The sequence below is a fragment of the Crocuta crocuta genome, unplaced genomic scaffold, assembly GCF_008692635.1.
Source record: "Crocuta crocuta isolate KB4526 unplaced genomic scaffold, BGI_CrCroc_1.0 scaffold154, whole genome shotgun sequence".
Classification (NCBI taxonomy): domain Eukaryota; kingdom Metazoa; phylum Chordata; class Mammalia; order Carnivora; family Hyaenidae; genus Crocuta; species Crocuta crocuta.
In genome coordinates this window covers 11553359-11578825 of record NW_027530545.1, presented here as the reverse complement: position 1 = coordinate 11578825, position 25467 = coordinate 11553359, and the positions used below count along the sequence as shown (strand labels likewise).

The 25467-nt window shown below is 36.3% G+C and overlaps 1 protein-coding gene across 1 annotated transcript in view; it reads left to right on the top strand.

Moving 5' to 3' along the window:
* The window catches only part of ARHGAP15 (Rho GTPase activating protein 15), a 623791-nt gene that overhangs the window by 391479 nt on the left and 206845 nt on the right, over positions 1 to 25467 (top strand). Inside the window, exon 10 of the mRNA XM_077767808.1 lies at positions 3070 to 3168. Coding sequence (XP_077623934.1) covers positions 3070 to 3168 — 99 coding nt within the window. The remainder of the gene's footprint in view (positions 1 to 3069; positions 3169 to 25467) is intronic.

Genomic DNA, 25467 nt, shown 5'->3' with positions numbered 1-25467 from the left:
ACACCCCTCTCCTTTGATTTGGTTAAAAAAAAAATCTCTTGTAGTCTCCCAAGTAATCTCCCCTTACATTTTATTGATCAGAGCTCTCTAACCACCCAGAGTTGCAAGGAAGGCAGAAGCCAATAGGGGACATTTTCAGGCTCTGTGTTATGAATAGATCTAAAAACAAGAAGTTGGGGTGGCAATAGTGTATATATTAGAAATCATTGGTACCTGCACAGTTCAAATAATGTAACCTACCTGACTTAATATTTAAGACTTCATAACACCATCTTCATCTTCTTTTAAAGCTTAATACATGAAAATTTCTCTAAGAAAGAGTGAATATTTCCCTCAGCACATCTTATTCTTCCTGTCATTGTTCCCATCACTGATATATTTATATGCCTTTCTTCCATTTTCTCTCAATGGCCTTTGATCCCTGCTCTTACCTCTTCAAGTAAGTCTTACTTTTCCTTAAAGATTTATTTCTCCTCTGGTAAGTCTTTCATGGGCAACAAGATGGTTCTGATGCCCCACCAAATGCTCAATGAATATTTGTGAAATAGATTTGAAGCATAACTTCCATTAGAGGGTTGTGTATTTTGTAGCAATTCTTCATAACTATAATCTCTAGCCAATTTAAATGATTCCATTGGAAGTTTTGGGTTATTTTTCTTAAATAGTATTTTATGTCATTTTGTCTTATAGCAGTGGTTTTTTTGAACAAACCTTTGTTATTGAAGAAGTATTCAAAGCAAATACCCATGATTCTTTCCCACTTGTCTACACTATGTTGATATTTTTTGAGCTTATAATCTTTGTCTCTTGGATGAAAATGTACATTTTCATATTGAAATATATTATATTGTCACTTTAGCCTTAGTTACTTCCTTCCTTGCTGGGTTGTCCTTAATTTAAGCCATGACCTTTTCTAAGTAGTGGGTGAAAATCATGCCTTCCCTGAAGTCTCACCACATTCGATTTTGACTACCCACTTTGTAATATTTCACTTACCATTCGGTTTTGCTGCATTTTACTTTTCTCCCCACTTCTACTACAAAGATTTTTTTTAAATTTATCAACAACCTCCACTGCTGATTAACGCAATGTCTTATAGTCAATCATTTAATCAATGTCTGTTGAACTTCTGATATATGCCCAACATTATCCAGTTACTAGGGACCCAGTAAGAAAGTAAATAGGTGTAATCTAGGTGTGCCTGGGTGGCTCAGTTGGTTAAATGTCTGACTTTTAATTTCATAATTTCACAGTTGTAAGTTAGGGCCTGCTTAGGGCTCCATGGGGAGTGAGATTCTCTCTTTCCCTCTCCCTTTGCCCCTCCCCAACTTGTGTATGTGCAAATAAAGAAAAAAAGAAGGGGAAGGGAAGGGAAGGGAAGGGAAGGGAAGGGAAGGGAAGAAATAGGTATAGTCTTTACTCTCCTGGGTTTTGCATTCTAATAGTGGAAACAAGTAACCCATAAACACAATCTGATATTCCAAGTGGAGGTAAGTGCTCTAAGGAAAGTAAAACAGGGAAGTATCATGGAGAGTTCCTATTGCAGTGGGGCCATGAAAACAAATGGGTAAGAAAGGCTACAAGACACCTAAGGCAATGGAGTTTCATACAGAGGTCATAATAAGTGCAAAGTCCCTGAGGCAGGACTGTGCTTGGCATAGACAAGCATCAGCAATGTGGATAGGGTGGCTGCAGGCAAGTGATGAGGGGGAGAGAGGAGAAAGGAAGCAAATGAAATCAATTAATGGGTAGAAGGGCAGGTCACATATTGCCTTGGAAGTTTCAGTAGGGAATTGGAGTTCATTTTGAACAATATGGTAAGCCCTTGAACCTTCTAACTATTTGTTTTATCATCAGTAATAACCATTTATGCTGTTTAAAAAAAATCTGGCAATGGGTGGTGGTGATAATTACACAAGAATGTACGTGTAAGAATGCCGCCGAACTGTACATGTAAAAATGGTTATGGGGGAATTTTAGGTTATGTATATTTTACCACAATAAAAAATATCTATGGGCGAATTCTGTGGGCCAGAATCTGAGCTAAGCACTAGTGACTATAAGAACACATAGGTGATGTAAACACTCAGAATCTTCTTTGAGAAAATACATCCCATATATTATAAATGTAAATACACAATGCAAAGCAGTATAAATCATTGTACAAATGAGAAGACTAGGGTAGGATTTCAGAGTGTGTTCCCGGAAGCATTAGCCTGGAGAGATGCCCTTTGAAATAAAAGGATCTTACTCAAATAAGTTTGGAAATAGTGCATCCTCCAGCCCCTTGTGGAGATTCCCAGTGCATGCTGGCATATCACAGGCTGTAAACTACACAGGAAAGAAACTCGTTTAACTTTGTTTAACCCAACATTGCTAAACTGTTTTGATCACAGGCTTTTTTTCCCTCCCAAATTGCCTATTAACATCCCCAGGAAATAGTATTCCAAAGAACTTATGTCAAAAGAGACACAAAGCTGAGATACGAAGAAAAGAATTTGTGGAGAAAATGTGGTTGGAGTGGAGCTAGAAAGGAAAGGAGATACTTAGAGTAGAGAAGAGGAAGGGCATTCCAGGCAAGAGAGATGTTAAGAAATTCACTTCAAAGTAAATCTCCTGGAACCTGCGTCTTCAAATATCATTGACCCATGGAATGAATCCTTCAATATACTGATAAAATTATGATTTTGGTGATTGCTGATAAATTTCTTCTAAAACAGTCAATACACCAATTCATTAAGATTAATTATTTTGTAGAAGTTTTCTTAATCCCTTGTCATCATTTTATAAACAACGAAGTTATGCCCAGAGAGACTATCACTTACTCTGTCATCCCTGCCTAATCAATGGCAGAGTGTTAGTTTTCCTTCTCTGGGGCCAGAGTCTTGTTCCATGAAGGAGGGGGTTATGGTCTTTGTACCTCTGCACTGGACCCTTTGGAATTAAAGCAAAAAATCGATTCCTATGCAAGACACAGATTTCAGCCTGCAGTGGATATGGAAACAGAATCAAATTAAAGAACAACGCAATCTTGGATTTTAATGAAGCTCATCTTTGTTTCTTTTGCAGATCAAATTTTTGGCTCTCATCTGCACACAGTGTGTGAACGTGAAAATTCCACAGTTCCACGGTTTGTAAAGCAATGCATTGAAGCTGTCGAAAAAAGAGGTGGGTAACTGAATATGTAGCAATTTCCCCCATTAGCGCACCCTCTAAACAACCAATGCTCAAGTTAACAGCGCCACTTGATTTGTCTGGGAAGCCATGCAATTAAAACTTGACTTTTGTTAATTGGTTAAGAGGATCAGGTTTCTTATTAACTTCAGTTTGTTTTTACAATAGGGACATCAGTAATTCCCACTAATGTTCTCTTTTTTTAATATTTTGTCTGTCTGACATGTTGTTGATTCAATCGCAAACTTCTTGTTTTCAAGCCAGTGATAAAACATTCATAAAATATCAGCACTCACAGTGTTAGAACCCTCCTAACATTCATGCTGATAGATGTTGTGCCAGAACAATTTTTGGTAAGCCCCCAACATTACCCAAGTGAAGCAAATAGCATTCCTACTTGCAAACAGTGATATCCCATCTTCTGTGTGTTTCTGTTCAATATAGAATATGGCTAACTGGTTTTCCTAGAACAATTAACAGATGCACCTCCAGTGTTAAGATGACCTTTGGTTCCTATATTTCAACATTCTGTTCTTCATCTTAAATTATTTCATCTTACCAAAGGGAACAGAACAAAACCCAATTGACTCATCATTTCTATGCTGGTCTATCTGTGGGGTGTTTTTCCTTCAGACTATGACTTCATTCATTCAAGGTCATTTTCCCTGAAAGATACATACAGTAGATGCAGAATCTCAAAAAAAATGTATTGTATAAAAATGTGAAGCTTCATCACCATCTGTTACAAGTTTACAACATATTCCTAGGATCTAGGGGGATATATATCATGTAAAAGATAGAGGTGTTTTCAGAAAAAGAATTGGTGAATCTATTCCCATTTTCAGCTCCCAGTCTCTTAAAACAATAGAATCAAGGGGGAAAAGAATCTTTACCAAGTTATCTACTAGGAAAAAGCCATTTTAATTCTCTCAGTGTTACCTGGCTTTATTATAGAAGCATAATAAAAATGGTCTGCAATTTCCAACTCCTGGAAATTCATACTTTAATTATACTGTAAGGACAGCCTTGGGATCCTATTATTCCCATATCAGTAGGGAATGAGAGAATAACAAGAAGGGGATGAGTGGGTAAGGAAGGTAGATAAAGAAAGTGGCTTTGGGGGAAAGCGTATCAACACATCAGAGAGAAGAGCTGGGGGCTCACAGAGAGTAGAAAACAGTAAAAGCAGAATGAACACAGAAGAGGTATCTGTGAGGAATGGAGTCAATTGGAGTTTAGAGAGAAATGTGTTTTTATTGCATGTTGCAATCGCATTTAATTTTATAAGTTCATAATTTAAGAATAAATATTATTTAATAAGTACTTAAGGCCAAAATGGATCACTGAGAATGTTATAATGTTATTATGGCCAATAGCTAAATTATCATCATTTTCAGGAGATCTTCATCCACTTATAAATACTCAGCCCTGACGGTGTGAACACTCTTATATTAGAGCTAATATCCAAATAGGACTTTGGGGGGAGCTGTACATAAAAAGACCTGTGCACATATAAAAAACCGGGGAGGGGGGGCTCTGTACCTCTTTGCATATGTACATACCCTAGGCAAAATGAAAACTCTGCTAGGTATAGCCTTGTGGTATGCAGATACCATAATATTGTAGTGTAGAAAATATCTATAAATAGAAGCTGTATCTTCTGTTCACAGCATTTGTTGGTGATTTTTAATAAAATAAGGCAATGTTTTTGCTGACAGCAGCAATCATATCTAGCATTATATTTCATTGTCCCAGTGTTTACTCTTAAAATGAATTTGTCGAACCAGCACTAAACAGGCACTAATCACACATATGATTATTAAAATAAATCCTAAGCATTTTAATGAAACTCAAAGACTTTACAATTCCACAAAGCAACTGATAATTCAAAGCACTTTGGCAGCGTCAGCTTAAAGGAACTCTATGGAAATGTTCAATAAAAACTCAGAGGCACAAGATAAACCTCTCACATCATTGCAAGATTTACAAATGTGTACTTTTGATTATATTTTTCTATGATCATTTTGTTGGATTAATATTCTTACATTTATACGCCAATTCTATTTACTCAAAGTGTTGTTTTTACTAAATTCTGGCAGAGAGCACCTTAGGACCGAAATAATTTATGTGAATCTAAGTCCAATGTTTATGCAGGCTTCTGATGACATTTTATGCTGGGGTTGGTATTAGGAAGTAGCATATAAAGGTGCCAAGTTTCTCGGCACGGCTGGGACTCAGAGTATCTAGAGCCCTCCTTCTAATGGCCAGATCCTCTTCCAGCCAAGATCCTCAACTGTGGAGTCATGGGAAATGCTCATGGACCAGTTATGGGAAAAGCACATTTAATGAGAATTGTGTGTCTACTTTCACACTCTTAGGGAAGTGTCCTAAAACAAAACAAAACAAAAACAAAACAAAACAAACAAACAAAAAACCTCACTATAGTGTACACAAACTACTATAAAATGATTTGTTTCCTTTCTCTCTTTTTCTTTTAAGATTATTGCCCCTACCTTTACAAAAAATTCATCCTTAAATTGTAGCTGTATTTTTTAATGTTTATTTATTTTGAGAGAGACAGAGAGAGAGAGAGAGAGAGCGAGAATTCCAAGCAGGCTCCATACTCAGCACAGAGCCAGACGTGTGGCTCGATTCCATGACCACGAGATCATAACCTGAGCCAAAACCAAGAGTTGGATGCTTAATTGACTGTGCCACTCAGGCGCCCAAATAGCTATTTTTTTAAATGCGTCTTACATGCTTGATTTTGAATAAAACAGTAGCAGGGAAGCAGTTCTCACCATTGATTGACTGACTCATTCATTCATTAATTCATTCATTTGTTCATTCATTCATTCAGTTATTTGTCTTACTTGTTTGCAATTGACAGAACCAAATTGCTCATGCTCCCATTGTCTCCACAGGGAAACTCTACCCAGTGCGTGGCATTCTTTACTCAACCCTGGTAAAGTGATATTAGTCACATTTTAAATTTTGCATGCCTAGAATAAAATTTATTAGTGAGCCGAATGTAAACCAATTTAGCGAATAACTTGTTTAGTGTGCTTCCTTATCTTGATTTGGTTTCCTTTACTCCTCTTAACCACCAGGGCATTCTCCCCCTCACCAACTATTATAACCAGATTAAAGTTATTTCTGTGGTTTCTGACATTGTCTGCTCAGCCTAAAGAACATATACAAAACTTGGAAGGAACTTGGAAGGGAGCGTGTTACCCTTTAAAGCTCCTCCAAGTGGTTTATTCACATTTGTGTCGCCTTTACAGTTGTAGACCATATACTATAAAACCTTAGTTTGTGAGCATAATTTGTTCCAGAAACATGCTTGTAATCCAAAGCACTCATATATCGAAGTGAATTTCAAGAACCATTGGCTCAGTGGTGACCATGTGACATTCAGCATCACGCACTACTCATATTGTAAGACATCTCTCATTTATCAAGTTCAAATGTATTAGAAATGTTTGCTCCTCTTGCAGAACACTCACAGAACAAGTTACTCACAATCCAAGGATTTACTGTATATGAGAATCGTGAGTAGCCAAAGAAAAACTCAGTTTATATTTCTTCTTCTAAAGCAGTTTCTGTGAAAATATTGAATCATTGTTCAGCTAATGCTCAATACATATGATAAGGTGACCCAAAGCATGAGATCATCTGAAGCTTTTCTTTGAGGTCTGGGGGAATAAGCATGCAGAGGGAGGCATTGGACATACCAGTGGTATGTAGATCTAACCAGCGAGAAGTCTGTTTTTTCACTACTTTATGGAAGACTTTGTGTTGTCTAGCATGACCCTAAAGCGGGCAGAGATTGCTTACTTACAAATAGGATTATACCTGTATCTGCCAGAAGACAAAGTCTTAGGAGATGTGACAAAGTATGTAGTCTAAACTCGTGTAACTCGTTTTAAGACCGTAACCTATCATTCTTGTTATGTAACTAGCTGACAACTAGTGCATTACTGAGAAAGAGCCATACACAATACCAATGTAAGCATTCAGTAAATGTTGTTTGAATGATATAACCAACATCAAGTGTTTATTGTATTTCCACAACAAGCAGCTATTTACTGCCGACCCTTGTGTCATCTTCCATACTACAGCTGAGAATTTACAGGAAATATACATTAAACAAAAAGATCTGAGTACCAAACTATGGTGAGTGTTATGAAAGAAAAGAATAGATACTAGAAGAGAAAAATAAGCATTACAATATTCTGGTTTAAGGTAAGGGGAGTTTGTCTGCTTAAAAATCACATAACAGGGAGTAGGGAGAAAGAGGAGATACTAGTGAAAGGGCACAAAATTGCAGTTATATGGGACAATGAATCTAGATATCTAATGGACAGGCATGATGACTATAGTTAACAATATTGGGTTAGATACTGGAAATACGCTAAGACAGAAGATTGCAGGCATTTGATCACACACACAGATTAGTAAATATGGGAGGAGATGATATGTTACTTAGCTTGACTGTAATAATCGTATCAAATCATCAGGTACACCTTAAATATATCCAATACTTTATTAAATACTAATTAATATTAAATATGTTTAATATTAATATACAATTAAATATATGTTTAAATGACACAATAAACCCTGAATAATAAGCACATATTTGTCTCGCGTTAGCCTTCCACTAAGAGTAGAAGTTTAATTTCACCTTATTTGCCAGGTTATTTTCTTGACGTATTAATGCAATGCAATACAATGCAAGGAGTCAGTTCATGTGACCTGCCCAAAACGCATGCCTTAATGTTAAGCCAGTGCTTTTTCCACCCAATAATACCAAACTTTCCCAAAGACTTCTTTTTATATAGTAATGGATAACGAAAAAACATATTTCCCTTCTACATATATTTTATATGTCCAATATATTTTTGTTTGTAAGGGAATAAGACTGTTGGACTAATTATCCAAATTAATTCCATTTGGATTAGGCATTCATCCTTTGGAATATGGTTTAACAACACGTTCTCCCTCCATAAGTTTCACTTCTAATCACTATGCCCCCAAACTATGAAACAACATTGAAATGACACAGATCTGTTGCAAACAATGTGAATGTACTTAACACAATTGAACTGTACATTTAAAAATGGCTAAGATGGTAAACTTTATATTATGTGGGTTTTTTTAACCACTCTTAAAAATAAATGATACCAGGTCTTTCAAATTGGGTGATTCCAGCTCTAAGCTACTTTGCAGAATGTCTCAGCAGAAGCTAATCAACAAGTTTGTCCTCTTTCTTTTTGCTGGAACACAAAATACTATGACAAGAATGATACACAAAGTTACATTTTTGACTTGGTGCCTAAAAGCCACCCTGGGATCCATAACCTTGCTTTAAAGATTTAAGAAAGACCTTTAGTCTACTTCTGAGAAGGTCCTTAGCCTCAAAAACTTTATCTCTCAACTTGACTTCTTAGCAGCTGTTATATTTTTTTTGCTGTCGTTTGTTTGACAGGATCCAGTTATAGGTTCCGATGTCTGTTTAAAGAAACAAGGAGGCTGTTGGCTTTAAAATTCCCTCATTGCTTGTGTGATCAGCATTTTCCCAGGCTTTTCTACATAGTTTGCCAAGCAAAGGGACTGACCTTTTGTAGCAAACACTTTTTCATTTCAAAATGCTCACTTTGATTTTTGTCCCATTTTATGCTCATTCCAAACTGTTTACAACCCACTAAAAATGACTGTGAATTATATGTTTGTGTAATGGATTCCTTTTGTGGTCGGAGTGGAATGTTTACTTTGAACAATTAGTTATCTTTGGGTAGATTATAGCAACTTGGAAAAAAGAATGGCTAAAATTATTATTATACCTTAACTATTTCTTTTTGGTAATTCCTCTGCTATTACACGAAGTTTGAGAGAAGGTCACATGAACAGGCCATTGGCATTCCAATGGGGGAATATTTGGACATATTTGTTAATATTATAAGAAGGCATAGTTATATACCTACATCAGGGATATCCTTATCTGATTCATTAAAATTTAGAACATGGAATACACATAAATACATGGGTATTCACTATATATATATGTTATATTTGCATATTAGGTAAGGCATGCATCTAATGTATTTATTATACAAATAATATACATGATTATAGTATCACTATTATGCTAAGATATACCAAGCATTATAATTGTTAATATAATTTCCTGATACTCAAGTCAGTGCACCAGTCTGCCTCTCAAGGTCCTAGCAAGTGTTCACTTGCAAAAATAAAACTTTGCATCGTCTTTTCCCAATGCCTGAGAATCCAGGCCCCTAAAGTACAGATCAAATTGCCTTCACTAGACAAGCTTTGCTCCCAGTTCTGCTAATTTTGTACTGTTCATTCTTTCCCACTTTGGGATAATCTATTATAGCTGGATCCAGGCACGCACGAAAGGCGGATACTTCCACGAGGAATGTGCAATTTGTACTGTTTAGCTTGTGACGAGATTCTTGAAAACTTTTATGATTCTATCTTGCTCCAGAGAGACTTCTGCTTGCTCGTTTTATAAGCAATGAGTGAAAAAAAAAAGAATAACAAAAACAAAACAAACTGATAAAAATTACATGCTCAAAAAAAAAAAAAATCAAGAGTTCAAGATAAGCACTTTTTCTTTTTCCCCAGAGAATATTTGTGGACTGAACAAAAATGTTTCTGAGGGCACTGACCTATGTGTTGGTCGGTTTTTGTTTTTGTTTTTTTTTTTTTCCATGCCTAAAGTTAGGCATTCGCATGCAATTCCAAAAGAGCCGATCCCCAAAAACTCCATGAAAGTTTGCAGCAAAATTTCCTTAGGTTTTACTTCTGAGTTGAAATTAAGTCCAGTTTCGTGCTTTTGTGTTTTGTGCTTTGTTTTGTTTTGTTTTGTTTTAGTGCAACCCAATGACAGCCACCTTCCTGACAGCTATAGTGTTGTGCTAGGTCCAAGTTGAAATTGGCTCTTTAGGGTAGTCACGCTGGGGCCTCTGTGTCTGTAAGAAAGCCACATTCAGGGCTAGAGGGGAAGACAAAATCAAAAAAGAGTAAACAGGAAACAGCCAGCAAGAGTATAAAAGAGAAACTGGAAAAGACAACCGAAAGAAATCAGAGATGACAAGGTGGAAAGAAAAAACACTGCGTTTTGCAATTAAGAAAACAAATGTGGATAAAACGGCAATCTTGTGAGGTCTAGTAATGAAGAGAAGACAGTGATTGAACCAGTTACCAAGTCGACCATAGTTACCTGATACCTGCTTTTCTGTTCCAGAGAAATTTATTCCTGCTGAAGAAAATGCTCTTTAAGTTAAATCTTTCCATGAATAGCAAGCTTACTCGGAATGTTCACAAATTCTGTGTGTTCACGTGGTTAGGAATTAACTCACTGTACTTATTAATGACATTTAATGGCATTTATCTACATCTAGCAATACACAACAGTCTTATTATCAAAAAGAGAGCTTAAACATAACAGAAGTTAATGGAGGAGTAAGTGTGCAGTTCAATAACCAGAGAGGCTATCTAACATATCCAGCAATGTGGCTCTGGTCACATCAGTCAGTGGATATTCCCACACTTTTGCATCCAGAATGCATGAGAATAAATAAAGTCTCTTCCCAGATAAAGCCTGAGTCTAATTTCCAACCTCCACCCCCACATCCACCCCCATGCTGAAGTTTGGGTTCTTACCATACTTTTCCCTTTGAGTCAGTGGGAAGGAAATAGAGCCAAACGTAATACCCTTGGAAATTAGTCTCTTTTTTGTGTGAATGAAGGATTTAAATAATGCAACACCTCCTCATGTTGAGATGTAATACTCTAAAATATCCTATAGTGGTATCATTTATATGATGAGAGTTCTGGGTCTGGGAGTTTTTCTATTATAAGCCCCCATATTCAGAAGTTAATAGTTCAACCATAAAAATAATCTTGGCTGAAAGTTGGCAGGATGTTTTAGCCTAGAAGGAAATGTTTACAAAATTTGAAAAAAAATCACATGCATTTGGAAAGCTTTCAGGTTTTCAATAAAAAGGCGCAAAAAAAAAAAAAAAATAAGGCAGACAGAGATTTTCAAATATTTGTTGCCCTGGAATTCAAAAATGGATTTGTAGTTTTTAAATAGAATTTTTAAAAGTTCTTGTTGCATGATGTGAAACAACTGATTAAAAAAATAAATTATCAAAACTCTCACAGAGTGTGTCACTTCATTTTGTGAGACGATCTGTTGTTTATTGAACAAGAATCTATACATTCTATTTTTTACAAACATATCCCTAGAGCTTAAAAATTTGTGATAATTAAGAAACCTTATATTAATTCCAGAAGCTATGAATGAGACCAAAATACTGTGCTATACTCTTTTGCGGGTTTCCTAATAAACAATGTTTCCTTTTAAAATGTCTAGTAAAGAATTTCCTTTTCCAAGGAATTTTCACACTTTCAAATACGTCGTGTCCAACTTAAGCATTAATCATTGATCTGCATATTTAGTAAAAAAAAAAGGCATATAGATTTCAGAAGTAGTTGCATGGGTCTGTATAATTGAACATGGCATATTTCCTCTTTGAGTATTTTGGAGTAATTTAGCCATCCCCTGAAAAGATTCATGTCTTAGAGATTCTTCTAAATTCTGTGAAAAGTTATCTAAAAGTCTAATAGACTGTGGAATTAGAAGTATTTTTCTTGGGTTCAAATAATCTTTTCCTTACTAGTTTTATACCTTTTTGCAGAATTTTATACTTTTCAAGCCACCTCCTATTTTCAGTTCAGAAAGAAAGGGGGACAGGACACTTTGAGAGGAAAACTGTGCAAAACCAAAATAACTCTAAAATACTACTGGAAGAGTACTTGAGCCTATAGTAGACTATAGATCCAAGATGTAAAATCACAGTGTTTTCAAGGAAATAAGAATGTTCTGAGATTTAGAGTGAAAGCATAGCTTATAGAAGAAAAATATTTAAAATATTACCTTCAGTGCATGGTCTGGTACTTGATATAAAGAGTATGAATTTATTTTTAACTCTTCACAGTGCCAGATACATAATGGGTTATCAATAAATGATGAATGAATGGATTAATTATCTTCAACATTGCTTGAATCTTTGCGGAAAGTTGTACAGCATTGCTTCACTTGCCTATGGTTGAAACCTAGATGGTCAATGACCAACAGTGGTTGATTGAATGCAGCTGTATGATTTGCATGGATTCCAAATCTGCTTCTTAAACATGTAAACAATTCTGATAATAGTATATTATGTTGTTCTAAATGATATTCTTCTCCATCTGTACCCAACTATGCTAAACATTTGAAGGTATGTTTTCTTAAAGATTTTATGCTCCTCAGTTTTGGGATACTACATTTAAGTGCACCATGAAGCAGCTAATGGGATACGTGTTCTCTACTCATTTTTATCAGAGGAAGTCATATCCCATTAGTCATTGTTTCAACAGCAATAACCTGCTGTTTTTAATCAAGTAATTGAACGGCAACTATGATGTATAAGTGACATGCCTAAGTATAGTCAAGAGCAAGTTTGGATCTCATGACCCACATAGAGAGTGGAAAACCACTTCTTCTCCTATATTTATTTTTTTCTTTTCGTTTAAGTCAGACTTTGAATAACCTGCTGGTGCTGTTTTGTGTTAGTTTACTGTCCTGTGAACATCTCATCTTCTTGATTCAGCATTTATTTTCTATGTAAATCTCAAGAAATTTTTATTCTAATGATAATATTTTGAGTTGAAAGAGTCTGTCAAAGAATTTGAAATAAGATATATATGGTCAACTACAAAGAATTATCAATTTGAGGCTAATGAAGATGATTTTGCATGATTTTGCTATTGGATATTGATTTTATTTTCCCCAAATTTACTTCACAGCAGGAAAGTTAAACTCTGCTGATACTATTGAGAGCTGTCTAAAGACTTTGAATATACCAGTGCCATTAAAATATGACTATTATCTTTCTCGTTTTAAAAAATGGTGCTCTTCTTGTTATGTTTTACAGTTTTGGCCATTTGGGCTAACTTAACTCTTTAGGCTTCCTACCGGGCAGTGGACTACCTAGCACACAGTACTGTAATCACTGTAGTAAGGTTTCTTTCCTTTTGTCTTAAAGGTAGGCAGTTGGCATGTATTTGAAATTGCATGGCATAATATTGGAGTCCATGTCGTTAACCTAGAGTTTGATAGATTAAGAAATGTGCATTTTCCTCTGGATTTAATTCTTGAGTCTGGTATTTCTTTTCCCATTCTTTCTGTGTGATCTCAATGATACCAAAACCTTCAAAGGTGTCTTCAATGACTTCAAAATTCTATTTGAGAATGACTTCTCAAGCAACGTTTTACTCTCAGATCTGAGGTCTAAGAGCAATCCTTCTTGAATTTTCCTCTGGCATCTGGAATTCAACTTTTGCAATCAACATTTATTGCTTTACCTAACAAACCTATTCCTCCTTTATTCCTTAAGCCAGTCAATAGCATCATGGCCTATTTCCCTAAAAAGAAACATGTTTGACATTTTAGATTGTTCTCTCTACTTTCATGGAGCATCACCAGGTCTAATAATCTCTCATTTTTTACTATCTCTTGAATGTGATTCTTCCTTTTACCTGTCATGGCCTTGATTAGAACCCATAATTTCCTTTGAAATCTCCTAATTAATATCATTGCCTTTGTTCTATTTTCTTTCCAGGCCATCCTTCTCAATGATGACAACATTATTCCCCTTAAACACAAGTAGAATTGTATTATGCCTTCTTAGAATGCCTCTTTAATGGTTTATTTTCCTCATCTGGATAAACAAAATTTCATATTAATTGTTCCAAAAGCATATTTCCTCGGTCCACTGTCCAGCATCATATTCTTATAAGCTGTTTCCTTTGCTCCAGGAATATCAACTACATCAAGTTTTCCAAAGATGGAGATTTTGTCCATGTGCTATTCCTTCTCTCTAAGGACCTTCTCCTTACCTATCCAACTGCCACATTCACATTCATCCTCTTGTGCATAGGCACAAAAGTCCCCTTCAAGGAATCGTCTGATTTATATCTTCAACCACCCCTCCATGGTTTCTCGAACATTATTAGGATTTCTTTCCACAGTGTTCTAGTGACAGCTTTGCTCTCCATAACATAGCCCCTATTTGGGGCTGTAATGGCTGCTTTCATTACCTGTATCTCCATCTAGAATATAAGTCCATGAGTCTATGCATTGTGGCTGGTTCATCTCTGTCTCCTCAGTGCTTAACATACCGAAGCTGGCTTATGGTAGGGGCTCAATTCATGATGTAAGATTAAATAGATGAACAGATGGATATTATCCAAAATTCCTTTTTCATCTCATCCATCCTTAGAGAATTAAATCTCATGTACTGAAGATGCATTTAACTGATAGAAAAGATAGTGATTAAATGTCTCTTGAAACACAATGTCAAGTCATATTATCCAGAAAGTAGAGAAACCACCCTAAACGTGAAAGTAAGAGGAGTTCTTTGATTGCTTGCACCATGGGCAATATGTATCTATACCAACAGCAATATCTATATCCATATCTTTGTGTATACCAGATTAGTAATAGTCTATAACAGGGTAAGACAGAAATAGAGCAATGACTCTGGTATTCACAACAGGTTTCAAAAAAAAAAAAAAAGAAAAACCAGACTTTCTCATCCTTCATAGGGCAAAATCAGTCTCTCAACAAATAGTGTTAAATTATTTCATGAACTTGAGGGATTCAGCTAACTACAGCCAATTGGATGCTTTTGAGATCTATCAGTATCATAAGAATAGGACATCTTTCTGGTTCTTTTATATATAACCCTCTGGGCATTGTGCCTACTTCCCTGTAAGTTTGTGTATAATTTTTCCCATTATCATCCCCTAGGTCTCTTTCACCGTTACCACTTTCCAGGCAATCACCATCCACTGAATAGCCATGTTTCTGATGATCTTTTCCCAAATATATTAGCTTGCATTATTTAAGGCTAAATCTCTTTTTATTGTTTCCTGCTCATATTTCTAAACTCCTTAAGTCCATTTGTATGATTCTTTTGTCTTCACAGATGTCCACAGTGCCTCACAATTTAGTATCATCAGCAAATTTAATTAATGCTCTGTTTACCTCTCTTTCTAATGAAACCAGTCCCTTGCTTCATTTCATCATACAAAGTAAAAATATATTGGCAATAAAACAGTCCGAAGAAATGTTCCCTCACAGTAGGAGGGGAAGTTAAGGATACAGCAAAGAACCGTGTGGTGAGGAATGGACAGGTCAGCGGGGTGGTGAGCTAGTTTGCTATTGCCCTAAAGCAAAACCTTTTTCACAGCAACCACATTTGGCAGGTTGCCTGGGTTGGTGCTGGGGTGTGTGTGTGTGTGTGTGTGTGTGTGTGTGCGCGCGCCCACGTGCACGCTCGTGTGTGTGTTCTGGAAGGAACTATATTAACCTGATGCAGGACCTTTTACTAAAAAATATTTATTAATATATGAAAAGCATATTTAAAATTGTAAATACAAATACATACTCAAGCTAGTAACATTTGATCCATAGTGTAGCTGCAAGTCTAGCTCTGGATACATACATCTGGATATATATAGATTCACAACCATTTTCACTGGGCTTTGTTTAACTTTCACTACTGTCTAAATTTTTATCTCCGTTTTTAACTTGATAAGTGGTTTAAATCCAAATTATCCATTGGGATCAAATAAAATTCCTTATAAATACCAGATTTCTAGAATAAAGTAAGAGAATTTTTTATTTTTGTTTGGTTGTAGCCAATAGACAAATGTCAGTAAGAGAAATATTTTAACTTCTAGAATTTATAGGCTAACAAGATGAGCTTAATCAGAGAAATAAGCTTACACTTGTTAACTTTAAGGTGAGCAAGTTCACATTCAAAGAATTATACCATTAGTCTTTGAAGATGTGGTCGTATAGATGTGGGGTGATTATGTAAGGAAAACAAAGATGACATTTGTTAAGCACGCCCTATGTGCCACACATAATGCTAATACTTTCCAACATGAGTCAATACTATAGATTTGACACCTATATTATTACCTGATGTTCCATAGACTATTCCAAACTCCAGTAAAATCCCTTAAATATTTGCCATGTTGCATATGAAGAGTCAATCTTTGAAATATGGATCAATTAGTATAAATCTATTGACTCTAAGGAAGAAAATTCAGGTTTATCCTCTGATTAGGACAGACAGATGGTAGACCAACATCTCTATTGGTATATATAGAAGACAACGTATGCTCTCAGTGTTGAAATGAAGTCTGAGATATACTCTACATATACTGCAAGGTCACTAGAGATGTCATCACCAAGGGATGATATTAACAAAATAGTGACTGGGAATATTGTTGAGTAGTCACAGCCTTGTATTGTTTTTCTAGTGAGAAAAATCTGATGCATAATGCATTCTTATGCGAGAATTTTCTCAGATGCCAGGACTTTACAGGCATAACTTCCATAAGCTTTAATGGGAGTTTCCTGCCAGCACCTGTTACAGTTACAGAGCTCTTACTTTTCACACATAATCCAAGACTGGCGTGGAACACTGACTTGGAAAAACTGTTATAGTGAAAACTTCTTACGATGTTTCCTCACATATAATGTTCATCTTTTAATTCTTAGTCTGATATATGTATGTCCATGTTTTCCTTTCAAATTCCTTTCCCACCAGAAAGGCTTTTCTCACAAGCTTTTTATGGATAGGAGCAGGTAATTACTCCTGAAATCATTACTGCACTACATGCTAACTAACTTGGATGTAAATTAAAAAAAATTTAAATGCTTAAAATGCTTAAAATTTCATATTTTTAAAATTAATTCCCACAAATTACATTACAAAGGAAAACAATTACTTTATCTGTTTAACTAAAATTGTTGGAGATTGCACAAAAATACTATTTTATGCACAATAACCTCCCTTTTAAAAGGTGTTTGAAGTCTCCTCTGATTTGCTATTTCTAACACATATGGCATATAAGAATGAAAGCAAAACTTTACATTCAAGCTCCTGAATCATTTTGTCATCCTGTTTGACAGCATGGTGTGAAAGGGAAATGGTTTTTATTTGTTAAACATTGTCAAATGCTTAATTTGTGTTCCATATTTATATCAGGTATTACAACTAATGTTGGTAGGTTGGGTTAAAGTTGGAAGGAGTCTGAAATCCTGAAACCATAAAAAGACAATTACAAACCTGTTAGTGAAATTTCTCACAGGGGCAAAACTTGGGTCTGAACAAGGACAGCTCCAGGACAGATAAGGATGTATTCGGGGTTGTCATTTGCTCCCTTCCTTCTTTTCTCTTTGCTAAATGGTTACATTACTCTACAATGTCCCCTTGAACACAGTGTCTGACCTCCAACACCTTTCTCCTGGCAAACCTGCCTCAGGGATATCACTTATACCTTAGCTTGAGGTTCAGACTCTTGGGGTGCCTGGGTGGCTTAGTCGGTTAAGCGTCCGACTTTCGCTTAGGTCACGATCTCGCGGTTCGTGGGTTCGAGCCCCGCGTCGGGCTCTGTGCTGACTGCCAGCTCAGAGCCTGGAGCCTGTTTCAGTCTGTGACTCCCTCTCTCTCTCTGACCCTCCCCTGCCAGCTCAGAGCCTGGAGCCTGTTTCAGTCTGTGACTCCCTCTCTCTCTGACCCTCCCCTGCTCATGCTGTCTGTCTGTCTGTCTCTCTCTCTCCTAGAAATAAATAAATCATTTAAAAAAAATAAAAAAAAAAGAAGTTCAGACTCTCTTTTAACACCTTTGAGTGTTACCTTGAGTACAGTTGTTTTAAAAGGTAACAACAATTTAACATTAAATGTCTTTGTCTCCTATTACAGTTTTTTCCAAGCACTGGTGAAGAAAGGATTTTATTCTGTCTTGTGATTGATAAAGTAAGGAAGGCAGTCACACTGACACCTCTAAAAGCATCCTGTGTTCCCAAGCTTACTTTCCTCCTCCTCTAAGAGTTTTGCTTGTAGCATACTTGGCTCTAATTTTGGGCAAAATAAGGTCATCATTTTCTTTTGACATTCCAGTCAATGAATTCATAGAAATGCATTCATTTCTGGGTATAATAGTCTTTATTAAGGGCTGTTTGAAAACTTGAGAGTAGATTTGGAATCTAGGATCTCATGAGGCTGCCATCGTTCAGAGCTATTTGTCTCTTGCTGATGAGCCTGAGGCTGAGTTACTTGGGAAGACTTAGGCCACTACAGGGATGTAGCCAGTGGTCTCTAACAGGTAGCTCCTCATGCAGTGTGGGTGCAGAAGAATGACATGGTGCAAGAAGTCTCCGAGACTGTGTTCTCTGCAGATGCTATGCAAACAGGAGAGAGGGCTGGTTTCAGAGATCTCAGGATTCCAAGAATGAACAATGTGTCTCTTCACAGAATTTCAATCTGTAGAGCAAAGCCCTATGGGTTTATATAAGCTCAACTTTGAACCTCAGTTTAGAGCATTAGACTCACCTAAGTGAAAAAAAAAATCATTGTAAAAGTTGTCTCTGAAGAAAGATAACTTATTACACTTTTCCCATGATGGAAAACTATTATGATGATAAGAATGAATTAAGTTTAAGGATAAAATGTGTTTAGACAAGCTGAAAAATACACTTTCCCTCCCCTGGATCTTTAAACACAGTAAGAATACTCCATTTCCCTGTATCCTGGTGTATCTGAAAATAGAAAATCCAGGCAGGGTAAGCATTTAAGCATTTGGATAATGGCTACTACCCTTTTGGATTAGCTTGAAACCAATATAGGATACTCACTTCCTCCTTCTGTTTCTACCCCATTATGTATTACACTTGCCTCATCTCCTGTCCTGCACGCTACACAAGTGAAATTTTATTGTATTATCTGTCCTTTTAGCTGAATTCTGCTCTCAGGACAAGATCTAACAGATTAATCTACATTACAGTGCACATGTTTATTGAGATTTGATGTGAAATCCTTCCATGGGAGTTAAAGACAAAGGAATAAAATTCCAATTGCATAATTTTACATATAAGCAAAATTGTGTAAAGGGACTACTTTAAGACAGAGTTATTATCCCCAAACTTCTCAAAAGATGTCTTAAATATAGCCTCTGTAATTTATGTTAAGATGAAACTTGGGGACCAATGACATGAAGGCCAAGTCTTCAAATCAATCATCTTTCACTTCTAACTTCTACAGCACTTCAAGAGTCAGCTGTAATGAATAGTCATGGCTTTTCTAATATTCTTAAAATCTAAAATCTGCCAGCCAACAGGGGAAATGGGGAAATTGAGACACTATTGAAATTTCATACAATGGAAAACATGAGATGTCTTTGTAACTCGGTTTCTTACCACTTAGAAAGTTACCTATGTGAGATGAACACTGAACTAATAAACATCAACACATGTAACACGCCTTAGTTTCTGTGACAATGGATCAGAAAGAAGTGATAGATGGTAAATATATATACACACTCACAAATATTTCAATAAGACTTTTATGTAGACCTACGTGACAAAATTCTCCAGAAGCAGGAAATCTGGTTTGTATTATACTAGCGCTAGATGAGTTTAAATAAGAGAAAAATTTGTATTGGAATGTCTTTTTTTTTTTTTTTAAGTCAACAAGTAATGTTTTGAGTAGCTGGAGTGCATGCAATGCTTTACTAGATGGTTAACAGCCCTCTAGTAGTAAAGCATGAAGCTGAGAGATAGGTCTCTCCTGCACCACTGAAAGAGACCTTGTCTTCCCTTTCTTCTGTATGGTGTGATAATAGAAATTTAAAAAGCCGACTTCAATACTAAATTTGGGCCCTTATCTACACATTTCTTTCTGTACAAGTCCTATAGTCATGAATAACAATGGTATAAGTTGTCCAGGGATACTTACAGCTTACAATTATGTTTATGTCTTTTCAGCTCTATTCCAGAAAACTTGTATCTGTATTTCCAAACCTGGGTGTGATCTGTCCAATGATAGAATAGTTTGTAAAATACTTAAATTTTAAGATTTCTATTGTGTCTCATAAAGATTTGGAATTTGATATCATGGGTCTTAAAGTATGTTTCAGATAAATTAGAGATACACAAAAGAGCATTCAAGGATACTCAGTAGTTTTCTCTTTAAATCTTTTTCAAATGAGCCTATAAGGAACATAAACCCATATCATAACCAAAAAATGTAATCAATAGAATAATATTATGGTAATGAAATAAATATCATTGTTTTTTATTATAATAATATACATATTCCTATATATGTATATGTGTATATGTATGCATACATATAAAATAGTAAGAAATACATAAAATAATAAAACTAGAATTTAAAAAAAATTTTAACGTTTATTTATTTTTGAGAGACAGAGAAAGACAGAGCATGAGCAGGGGAGGGGCAGAGAAAGGAGGAGACACAGAATCTGAAGCAAGTTCCAGTCTCTGAGCTGTCAGCACAGAGCCTGACACAGGGCTGGAACCCATAAACCACGAGATCATGACCTGAGCCAAAGCTGGACGCTTAACCGACTAAGCCACACAGGCTCCCCAAAACCAGAATCATTTTTATAATCCTACCACACACAGATTAATTACTGTTAATAGTGCACATATAAAACATATATTGCCTAACTCTTTCAGGATATAATGTGAAATTGAATATATATCAGAATGATGTTTCCTTCTAAAGGTAGCTATAGAGCAAATACCAACTGAGGCTATCGTTCAGATGTATGTGCTACACATGTGAAAATATTAGGGACTGCAGGTGCTGTTGTTACTAACTCCTCTGTCTGTGTGCCTCAGAACAATGTTACCACTGTAGCTCCAGAATATCTGGTCTGGGTACTCTTTGTTCTTTGCCGTGAGCCCATGCCTAGCACACTTTTGCAATATCATAAGTGCTTAGTCAATACGTGTTAAGTTGTATGGAAGCTGGAGTTCACCAACTCAAGGCATTCCCACACAGAGTACGTTAGAATGTTTCTGTCCTTCTATATAAGCCCAATGTAGCACAATAGGGAGGGAGCACATTTACCAAACAGGGAGGATTATGAACTAGCCCCCATCTTTCTGTTTAGCAAAAGTATTAACAATACCCTCATGATAGCCTCTCCTGTATTATCAAAAAGAAAATAATAATCTTCTTTATATTTCCTGAGAAAAGGAAGTTTAATCTTATCAGTCTCATCCACTGTCATGGCCAGGAGCATCTTCTTTCATTAGGAAAGAGTCTGGTGACCCTGACCTTGTCACCAGAACTTCTCAGAAGTTTGCCTGTGATCTAAATAGGACTTGACTGATGGTAGATAGACCCAAACAGCTTTATAGTGTATTTTGCCTCTGTGCCTGGAATTCAGCTTCCCTACCCACTTTAAGCAGCAGCCAGAAGGGCTCTCTCTCACCTGAATGCTTAGCAGAAGCAAGCCATCAAAACCTTCCAGGAAGTGGCTGGCTAAAGGGTCTGAATTAGAGGCACCCTCCCCAAAGAAGATCAAAAGTTATGCTCCACCAGCACAGACACACTGAGAAATGGTTGAATGTGTTCTAAATTAAACTGCCCTGGTGGTGAGCAGAGATCTGCCAAAATCTTTCAATTAATCACTTTTACCTTCAGGGCAGAGTTAGGCTGAGAGTATTTCAATAGGTTTTTATTGGAACAGGGTTATTTCAAATATTAAACTATGTTGCACAAAGTAAAAATAATGTTATTTTTAAGTTGCTACTCTTGTTAAATAAAAGTTGGCAAGCATTCTTGGGGTCTGTATTGTGTCTGTGTATTTGTGTATGTGTGTGGCTTTTTTCTGTGCTGTAAGTCTCATTGATTTAAAAAAGTGAACAACAATGAATTAGGTGGTAAACATATTCATACAATCATTTTCATTAATAATATGTTATAAATAATAGAAGAAAGGTTTTAAGTGTATAATTCTGTGCAACACAATTGAGATATTTTTTTCCTACATCTTCAGCAGTAAGTTAATTAGAATCACCTGCATTTCCTTGGGTGGACACCAAATGGATTGCAAACAAAAACAGATTAAAATAGCTGCTGGAGCTCATGGCATACAGATGACAAGATTCACAAAAAGGACAACAAGGCACTGAAAATGTTCGCTTTTCAAACAATTTTAGAGGAAATTTAGCTCTTGCAACTTCTCGGTAAAAGCTGCTTGTAAGTGTTTTGCTGAAAGACTAGAACAGCTTTGTTTCTGATCCCTTGATGAGTGAGAGAAATGTTTAAGAAAGATCACTTTACAGAGAGATTCAGGCTGAAATGCGATGACTGTGATTCAAGCCAAGCCAAAAATTACAGTTCAGAATGAAAGGGGAGGGACGTGGTTTGGGAATCCATTTTCCCACATTCCTGAATCTCAATCATCCCAGCCAATGTTTTAAAAAAAAGTCCAATGGAAAACAATGAGGTCACTTTGTTTAGATGTTTTAAAGAAATAGGGGTGGGGGATTGAAAAGAATGACAGCAAATATATGAATTTTAAATCAATATCTATTTCAAGTATAATGGGATTAAAGGCCAGACTTTATGTAACTACTATGACTTCATCACAAAAGGAGGCATTTTTCAGTGTTTTCTTCTTGTTTGTGTTGGTAAGCCTTTTACTGCATGTCCTTCACTTATGAAAGAGTCTGTTGCTAAAGTGTACATGGGCATAGTGTACAGATTATTCTTTTCTAAGCGCCAAGCTTTCCTTAGGAATGGCAACTTCAGGAAGCAGGGTTTCTTTCATTAAACCTGCTACTGGTCTCCCGCTATACCACCCACTGCTGTTTGGAACTCAGGTTATGCTATGTGTATTTGCTTGCAAACTACCAGATAATAATGGCTGACCAAGTTAGACTCTTCATTCTTATTACTCTCATTTATTTTTTAAAAAATTTAATGTTGATTTATTTTTGAAAGAGAGAGACGGGGGTGGGGAGGGTTGGGTATAGGCAAAGAGGGAGGGAGACACAGACTCTGAAGCAGGCTCCAGGCTCTCAACTGTCAGCACAGAAGCCGACGCAGGGCTGGAACCCATGAACTGCGAGATCATGACCTGAACCAAAGTCAGATGCTCAATCAGCTGAGCCATCCAGGCACCCCACTCCTGTTTATTTTAAAGAAATACTCTGAGCAAGTCATAATGCCAAAAAAAAAAAAAAAGATTTATATCAGCATGATTACAGCATAACATCATAACAATGGAGCTCAAACATAACAGAAACTCAGAATGAGATGAGATGAACCAAATACAACCTTCAACCTCAATATCTTCTAGACACATGTAATTTTTCTTTAAAACAAGAGATCTCACTTAATTATAATCAGAATCTTTAGCCCATATTTGTCTTCAGAACTAAGAAAAAAGAGAGAAAGTAAAAGAAGAAAAGAAAAGGAAAGGAAAGAAAGGAGAAAAGAAAAGAAAAGAAAAGAAAAGAAAAGAAAAGAAAAGAAAAGAAAAGAAAAGAAGTAAAGAAAAGAAAAGAAAGAAACATGTAAGAGATTTATCAAAGACTAGTTCGCGGTACCTTGCTTCCCACTTTGCAGAAATCATTTCGGTTCATTATCTTTTGTCTTGTCAAATCAAGGATAATTGGGTTTCCCAGTGAAGTATCACAGGCAAATTCAAGGGCTCTCTCAGATCTTTCTTACCTTGAGATGCATTCAATATGATTCTAAGATTTATATAAATCTATGAAATCATATTTGTGTCTACCATCCTACAAGCTTCATATTGTTAAGTCCCAAGTTCTTTTTTTTCCTTTAATAGTTTAATGTCAAGTTGGTTTACATATAACACCCAGTGCTCATCCCAACAAGTATCCTCCTCCATGTCCATCACCTCCTCCCCCTCTCCCCCACCCCCCTCAGCCCTCAGTTTGTTTTCAGCATTCAAGAGTCTCTCTTGTGGTTTGCCTCCCTCCTTCTCCCCAACTATTTTTCCCCTTCTTCTCCCACTTCGTTTTCCGTTAACTTCCTCCTAATCCACCAAGTTCTTAGCTGAGTTGAGACAGATGTGTAAGAATCACTGTGTAAGAAATAAGGAACCACACAGCAGATGCAATCCTTAGACTATCATTTCATTTTACTCAGATGTTAAGCAAGGTATACAAGTAATTCCCACCTGCATTACACTGGCCATGTTGTGACTTTTTTCCCTTTTATTTTTATCATTATTTGCCAATCAATTAGTAATCTGTACATTTGAAAAGTATGATGGTAAAGGCTATTGACTCAGTAATAAGTCTAAATGGAGTACAAGTTGAGTGAAATTTGCGGAGGTTATATGCAAAAATAAGCCTAATGCATAAACAGAATGATAGGAAATGGAAACTAGGACCTAGCCCTCAGTACTGATGTGAGTTTTCACAGGACTTTTTATATACTACTATCTACTTTTCTGGACTCTGATGGTATGGATAAGCATCTCTAATTATGAGACATTTAGTAAAATATTATGATAAGAACTAAGTATAAATATAAGGAGAAAATTCTAATAGTGAAAAAAGACTGCATATTGAGGAAGGATGGCTTTTTTTGTTTCTGGTTAACATTTAAAGAATTCAGTATGATTCTCTTGTGTCCAATGTCCAACTTAAAAAGCACTGGAGAGGGGCGCCTGGATGGCTCAGTGGGTTAAGCGTCTGACTTCAGCTCAGGTCATGATCTCGCGGCTCATGGGTTCGAGTCCTGCGTCGGCTCTGTGCTCGCAGCCTGGAGCCTTTTTCAGATTCTGTGCCTCTCTCTCTCTGACCCTCCCCTGCTCACGCTCTGCTCTCTCTCTCTCTCTTTCTCTCTCTCTCTCTCTCAGAAATAAATAAAACATTAAAAATTTAAAAAGAAAAAGAAATGGAGAGATAGGAGACTAATTCAATAAATGATTTTCCAAAAAAAAAAAGTTCAACAATGTAACTCTATATAAGAATACTTATTAATACTTAAAAGTAAGAAAACCAGCGACCCCCCCACTCCCATCCACAAATACTAGTGGCATAGATCTTTTTAAGGCATAAATGGTACAATACAGAACCACTGAGAAATACAGTAACGCTCTTAACACTCAGGATATTTTGGCTTTTTGTCTCCCAATCTCAAGTTTATCTTCCCAGGTGCTCACTGGTTAAGAGGTCAGGACTGGGCAAATAGCAAATATAATATATGAATGAATGATTGAATGAATGAATAACAAATAATTATATGACCATTTTTGGCTAGGATCCTTAACAATTTTATTTCCTAGTACAGCACCTTAAACAGATGCCAGTGTGTGTGTGGCGGGGGGGGGGGGCAGGGCGGG